Below are 7,948 nucleotides of genomic sequence, written 5' to 3'. Positions count from 1 at the left end.
ACTGAAAAAGGAATTGACTTAAGGTTCACCTCGGTCACCCACCCACAGAGCAACGGGATGACCGAAGTAACCAACCGAACCATTGTCAATGGTTCAAAGAAATGGCTAGACGAGGCAAAAGGTCGATGGGCCGATGAGCTACACAATGTCCTATGGTCATACAGAACCACGCCGAAAGCTAGCACAGGAAGGACCCCATATAGCCTAACCTACGGATGCGAGGCAATGGTACCAGTAGAGATAGGTATGCCCACCATTAGAGTCCAATACTTCGATGAGCAACAAAATGAAGAAAACACTAGACTCTGCCTCGACCTGCTAGAAGAAAGAAGAGAGCAAGCCCTGTTACACATAGAAACATACAAACAGAGGATGACAACATATCATAACAAAAGGGTTAAACCCCTAACGTTTGAAGTCGAAGATCTAGTACTACGAAGAGCCGACATAGCAAAAGGTAACGCAGGAGTATCCAAACTCGGAGCAAACTGGGAAGGACCTTACCAAGTAAAGAAAGTAGGAAAAGGAGGAGCCTATTATTTAACATATCTATCAGGTCGAGACCTACCAAGAACCTGGAATGCCAGGGTTCTTACAAGATTCTATCAGTAGACAACATTCAGGTTAATCGAGTCAGTCAGGGGTTTTTTCACTTGCATTTTGGTCAAGGTCGGTTGTAGGCAAAAATGAAAGTTTTTCCCCTATCAATAAAAGAAAAAAAGGCTTAATACATCTGTGTGTCCCAACACTTTTCTCTTTTTGCACATAAGGTCACTACACTAAAATACCCCATCATTAAATCTCCGCACTTTAACTTCCCTCATCCTGAGGTCCCTCTGTTAACCTTCTGTTACACGCGCCGTTAATGAGACTAGAATTCGTTTTTGTAGTTTGATATATACAAATAAGGTCCCTGCACTTTTAATTTTAGGTCCCTATATTTTTAAGTTATACAAATAAGGTCCCTGCACTTTGATTTTAGAGAAACGAAGTCCCTATAATTATTTTCATAAAATAAAAATTAAAAATTTATTTTAATATATATATATTTTAAAAATTATATAATTTTTTAATTAATAATATAAGATGTTGATGCAATTTAATTTATTTTTATAATGTTTAAATTAACAATAAAAATGTAAATTAAATTAATAAAAATATATATTTTTTTTTTATTAGATTATATTAACGATCACTTTATAAAAATAAATATGATTTGGATATTAAAGTATATATTGTAAATGAGATCCTTACTCAAAATATATTCAAAATTAATTTTAAAATATTTTGAAGGCAACTTAGATAAAATTAATAAAAAATTAAAATTCCATTCGACTTTCGTCTTATATGTCTCCTCTAGAAAGTGAAGTAGCCAACTTTGTCTTGTTAGTTTATATAACACACTCAGATTCGAAATTGACATATATAAGGATCGACGTTTGTTTACACCTGTAAGTGCAATGTTGTTATATTATTTAAAAAAACAAAAAAATATTAGTATAGAATATCAGTTTAATATTTTAATAACAAATATTAAAATTAGTTTATTTATGTGACTTAATATTTACTTTTAAAAAATAAAAAGTCTAGTTCACAATTATTAAAAAAAAGTCTAGTTCACTTTTATTTTTTAACATGATAAAAAAAATTTAATTAATTTTATTTTTATTTAAAGCTAAGTAATAATAATTTAAAAATTTAATAAAATTATATTAACGATCATTTTATCAAAATAAATATGATTTAAATATTAGAGTACGTTTCGTGAATGAGGTCCTTACTCAAGAAATATTCAAAATTAGTTTAAAAAAGTTAAAGGTGACATAAAACATTATTAAGAAATTAGAAATCCATTCAGACTTCCGCTTGATATGTCTCCTATATAAATGGAAGTAGACAGCTCGAACTTGTAAGCTTATATGACATACTCAACTTCGAAGTTGACATATATCAATGTCCGTTTTACACCTCTAAGTGCAATGTTGTTATATTATTTAAAAAAATAAAAATTTATCGGGATAGAATATTATTTTAATTATTTAATAATAAATATTAAAATTAGTTTTATTTCTCTAAGTTAATGTTTACTTTTTAAAATAAAAAATTAAATTCACTTTTATTTTTCAACATAATGAAAAAAATTAATAAATTATATATTTTTTGTTTATAGATGAATAATAATAAATTAAACATTTAGTAAGAATAATTTAAATATTAAATAAAATAATAGTTAAAAGATAGAAATTTTGACATTATTATTATTTAAATATGTTAAATTCATACCCATTAAAAATATTGGTTTTAGTATTTTATGCTTAATTTTAGTTTTATTAAACTAAAAGTTAATGTATATTTATACACATTCTCTGTATTTAAAAGTGCAGGGACGTAACATTATAAAAAATTAAAAGTGCAGGGATCTAAAGTTAAAAAAATTGAAAGTGCGTTAACGGCGTCAACACTCGCCTTAACAGAGGGACCTCGGGATGATGGAAGTTAAAGTGCAGGGATTCAATGATGGGATATTTTAGTGCAGGGATCTTATGTGCAAAAAAAGAAAAGTACAGGGACACGCAAATGTATTAAGTCAAGAAAAAACAAAAGAAACTAAACGTGCCAAGCCATAGCTTAACAAAATTCGAAGCAATTGCTTAAAACCGAGGTAAGCCATAGCTTAACAAAATTCGAAGCAATTGCTTAAAACCAAGTTAAGCCATAGCTTAACAAAAGTCGAAGCAATTGCTTAAAACCGAGTTAAGCCATAGCTTAACAAAATTCGAAGCAATTGCTTAAAACCGAGTTAAGCCATAGCTTAACAAAATTCAAAGCAATTGCTTAAAACCGAGTTAAGCCATAGCTTAACAAAATTAGAAGCAATCGCTTAAAACCGATTTAAGCCATAGCTTAAAAAATTCCAAAGCAATCGCTTAACACCGAGCTAAGCCATATCTTAAATTAAAAGCAATAGCTTTAAAACCGAGTCAAGCCATAGCTTAACACAATTAAAAGCAATAGCTTAAAACCGAATACGGCCAAAGCCCAATATGATTAAAGCCGATTTAGATCATTGATTCAAAAAAAATCACAACGCAACAAAAATTAAAAACACACAACAGGAATAAGAAAATGATATATTACTTAGCCAGAAATATTCTTTACAAAAGGCACCAGAAATCTAATTTATTACAGCATTGCTAACATGTTCGGGAACTGACAAAGCAGCCCCATATGAAGTGCCATCATTCTCACTCAAGCCAGCCTCCTCATAATGCCGAACCTCCAATATCAAAGTCGGAGACGAGGTAGCTATACCATCAGCTTCTTTCGGTGTAACAGCACCAGCCTCCTCAATCCCAGCATCATCTACTTTCTCGGTCACAACAACATCAGCACCCTGAGTAGAAAATCCATCCGTAGAAGGAACGACATCATCTTCAAGCTCTTTCCGTAGCTCGGACGCAAAATCTTCAGCACATCGCTCGACAGCCCCTGCCTCCTTCGCGTTCTCCTTAGCAAGATCACGCTCGGCCTGAATCTTCTGATACATGCCCTCCATATCAAGATATAAGCAAGTAGGATCAACATCAGCTCGGAGAAGCGGACCGACACGCTCCTTCAGATCATCTTCCATGACATCGGTAAGATAGGCAAATTCCCTCATCAGGTCATCGCGCTGAGTCTCCACCACCTTAGTCGCGTCATCAAGAATATCATGCAGTCGCATATAACTTTGATGATGCCCTTTGATAGTATTTTGAAAGTCCGCTATTTCCTTATCAAACTTCTCGGTCAGCTGCACGCGAAGCTCTTCTTTTTCTTTGTCAAAAGCAGTCTTCACAAGAGCAAGCTCGTCCCGTTCCTTGACCAAAACGGATATCTCCTCATTCAGCTTCTCGATCTTGGCATTAAATTTTTCCGTATTGCTCGCCAAGATCGATTCAACATTGGCCCTTTGAAGCTGTTCTTTCTCCAGGTCAGCAAGAGCAGTGGTCAATTTCTCCCTATCTTCTGAAGCCTGAGCAGCCAAATCTTCTTGGAAGGACCGAGCTCCCAATAAATGGTTAATCAGCTAAAAAAAGGGGGAAGGAACATAAAACAAATAAAACTTTAGCCAAAGTTAACAAAAAAAAAGAAAAAAAAAGACAATAACCGAGTAAAACAAACCTGGAAGGACAGAGAGACACTAGTGTCAAGAAAGTCCTTTTGAGGAGTAGCCGAGAGAGCTTCCCGATCTCGAGGAAAAGACACCGTTTCCCTAAAAAGACAAAGGTCGTCAGCGAGTCAACAGTATCCTCCATGGATTTAGACTTCAGGAATCGAGCAAGAATCCGAGGAGTCAATTTCACCTCTTCAGCATCAACACGGGTAACTCCCAAATCACCCGTCTTAGGCTTCTTTAAAGGAGGTGACAAATTCTTGTCCATCCCGGACACAGCAAAGGTAGAGGCTTCTAACCCCACAACCACATCCGAAGCACTAGGGAGTTTAGTGGCACCCTTCACCTCGGCAGTAGAACAAGGTTCTTTACCCTTATCCAAATTCTTCCGCTTAACAGGTTTAACCGAAGGAAGCACAGTTGATAAAGGCTTAGCAGGGGTTGTAATAGGAAGACCCGAAGCAGCTTTCTCCCCAGAGGTTTTTTCGGAAACCTTGGACCCTTTCTTAACAGTAGCACCATCGCCCTTTCGCCGAGCAGCATTAAAGGCAGCCATATTAAACACTACAAGAAACAAAAAAAACCGATAAGAAAACAAAACAAGATAACACAAAAATTCCAAATAAAAAAATAATAATAAGCAAAGACCGAGAACAACCTTCCCACTTCGGGTCAAACTTAACAATAGGCAGTTTCGGTATAAGAGAATAAGTATTTATTGGACCAGTCGTCTTCAAAACGTTTTGGAGAAGTCTATGGTTCTCATTCCCAGCAGCATCCCGCCTCAATAGAGTCACGGGAGAAGTACACAACCACCGTTGAGGCAGGTCGGCGAAGGCAGTAGGATGGTAAATCCGAAACCAGTCTTCCCTAAACCTCTTAACCGAGGTAGACACTTTCTCTATAACATGCCTAGGTTCCGACTTAAGAAATTTGAAAGAGGAAAAGTCATAAGCACCACCAAAGATAAGGCCATAAATACTAGCAAAGAACTCTACCGAGAAAGGAATTTTACGCCGTCTACATAGCCGACGAAGACATAGGAAATGCCTAATACCATTCGGGTGGAACTGACTAAGAGGCATATTATAAAACTTTAGAAAAGCCACTAAGTCGGATTGCAGAGGAATGCGAACACCCGAATGAAGGTGTTCCACTCTTACCATTATATAATCCGGTTCGGCCGGAGTGTTTATGGTTAGACCAGGAGGGGACAGTTCAAACCGATACCCCTCACGTAAGTTTATTTGAGAAAGAAGATAATCTAAATACCCTTGGTTCAACTCGGCAAACGCGTTCTCCATCCTAATTCTTCGAGACTCAGCAGTTTTGCTACTCCTAGGTCTAATTCGTCTCGGTTTAACAAAAGAGGTGGCTTCCGAACAACCTACTTCCTCTACTTTACAAGGAACGTCAATAGACCGTCCCTTAGCCGAGCTAGACAGCTTGGCCTCCGATTTATCACCTCCAGATGTACATCCGTCCGAGTTACCCTCTCCATCATCATAAACTTCCATAAAATCGTTCTGGGAATCCTCCTCATAAGACATTATTCAACCGAAACAAAAAAACACAAAATCAAAACATCAAACTACCCACCTATACTAACTCAGAAGATGAACGCTCAAGAAATACGAAGAACAAACAGAAAAAAGATGAAGAGATAACAATAAATAAGATCAAAACTAAGGAAAAGAAGCAACTTACTGATGAATATCTTCGAAAATAGAAAGGTAGACACCAACAAAACAAAGGAAAGAGAAACGAGAGGAAAGAAAGGAAAAAAGAAAACTGAACAAAGGAAAAAATGAGGGTTTTTATAGGAACCGAAGCAAGGCAACTGAAACGACGCCTCAATAAATGTGCTAGTGGATACCAGATGTCAAACGATAGCATTAAAGGGAAGACACGTGTCAAGTAAGCGTGTTGGATAAGAAAGCAAACCAAAAGACACCAAAAGACGACTTAGCAAGCTCACAACCGACCAAGATCAAAACCGAGCAAGCAGAAATACCAAACACAACCACACTCGGACATAAATATCCGAACAGACTAGGGGGGGACTGGTGATAACAACCTAGATGAACAATCTCTGAATAGGATATAAACCGGGTAAGGCAAACCATAAAACCACCCCAACCGGCCGACCAAGGTACATAAACAATACCATCTCGTTCCAACCGAGCATGACATATTGTATCACCATCTCGGTCAAACCGAACAGAACACACAGCGAGCAGCATACATAGGAATGCTATCTCGGTTTCACCAAACAGCATACACGCAAATACCATCTCGGTCTCACCCGAGTTCACCTTTCACTGAGTACAAAGACAAAACCTGTCAGAACATACCCTGACATTCCAGACAATATCTGCACAGACAAAGAGAATGAAATCAGGTCTGTCGGTCCAGACAAAGAGGAATAAAAGACATAGTATAAAAGGCTAAGAAAAAGTAGGTAAGAAGGTTAATTCTCTTTTTCTCTCAACTCTTAACTCCTTTTCACTTGTTATTCTTTCTCTCACCAAACATCTACTGACTAGACCATCGAAGTGGTTTGCCGAAATCCCCTTCCGGCATCCTTCTTACGGTTGTGTTGTGCCTTTCAGGTACGGTCTTGAAAGCTTCCGCCGAATCAGAATACCGCCGCTAATCCACGAAGTTATCACAAATCAAGAGATTCTATCACCATCTTATCAAAATAATCATCCTTGGACAACTTGTTTTGATACAAGCGGCGAGTCGACATAACAGTTAACTCCATTGGCAGCATCGCATCATGCCCAAACACCATCCTAAAAGGTGAGGTCCCTGTCGCCGAATTTTGACTTGTTCTATTCGCCCAAACAGCTTCTGACAACAAAACATGCCACTGCCTTGGGTTTTCCTCGATCATCTTACGGACGATAAATTTAATGGCCTTATTAGTCGCCTCGGCCTGCCCGTTGGCCTGTTCATAGTATGTCGTCGAGTGCACCATCTTGATTTTCATTTGGGAGGCCCATTCCACTATATCACCTCCTGTGAACATCGTCCCCTGATCAGTAGTGATCGATTCAGGCAATCCATGGCGATGCACGATGTATTCTTTGAAAAATATAATCACAGCTTCCTGCGTAGGTGATTTCAATGGTTTTGCCTCGACCCATTTTATGAAGTAACACGTAGCGAAAATGACAAAAGTATGTCCATCCGACAAACCAGGGTATATTTCCCTATAAGATCTACTGCCCATCCCCGAAACGGCCATGGTTTGATGATGGAATGGAGTTCTTTGGCAGGTACATGTTGTATCGGTACACATTTCTGACAAACTTCGCATCCTTTCGCATACCTGATGCAATCTTGTTCCATCTTCGGCTAATAAAACCCATACTTATGAATTAACCATCTTATTCTGGCCCCGCCTGGTGAGCACCTGCTATTCGTTCATGCACCTCGGCCATTGCTAACATTGCTTCCTTTAAGTCGATGCATCTAAAAAGCAAACCTTCAAAGCGCTTCTTGTAAAGCTCGCCCGCGAGTACGACATAGTTCAGGGCCAATGTTCTCAATTTCTAATCTGTCAGATCTGGCTTTTCGAACCATTTGAGGATTTCGGTCCTCCAATCTAGGGTTGCATCCAATTGATACACAAAATAACAATTCTCTTCAATGGTCATGCCCCCGGTGTGGAGGTTTGGCGCTTCTCTTTCGATGGCATCGAATTGGAGGTTCACCTTATTGCCAATACCATGGTGAGCTAAGTCATTGACGATAAAATTATAGCTTTTTCTGTGTACTCCAACC

At 37.9% G+C, this 7,948-nt stretch overlaps 1 protein-coding gene across 1 annotated transcript; it reads right to left on the bottom strand.

Annotated features, from left to right (window-relative positions):
• Nucleotides 1–6,467: 6,467 nt before the first annotated feature.
• LOC126681638 (uncharacterized) lies at nt 6,468–7,605 on the bottom strand. The gene is made up of 3 exons (XM_050377184.1): nt 7,578–7,605; nt 6,849–7,519; nt 6,468–6,530 (listed from the first exon to the last, which is right to left on the bottom strand). Exons 1-3 carry the CDS (start codon nt 7,603–7,605, stop codon nt 6,468–6,470), a joined length of 762 nt encoding a protein of 253 aa, XP_050233141.1.
• Between the last annotated feature and the right edge of the window lie 343 nt (nt 7,606–7,948).

The sequence above is a fragment of the Mercurialis annua genome, linkage group LG5, assembly GCF_937616625.2.
Source record: "Mercurialis annua linkage group LG5, ddMerAnnu1.2, whole genome shotgun sequence".
Classification (NCBI taxonomy): domain Eukaryota; kingdom Viridiplantae; phylum Streptophyta; class Magnoliopsida; order Malpighiales; family Euphorbiaceae; genus Mercurialis; species Mercurialis annua.
This window is presented reverse-complemented; position numbering and strand designations above follow the sequence as displayed.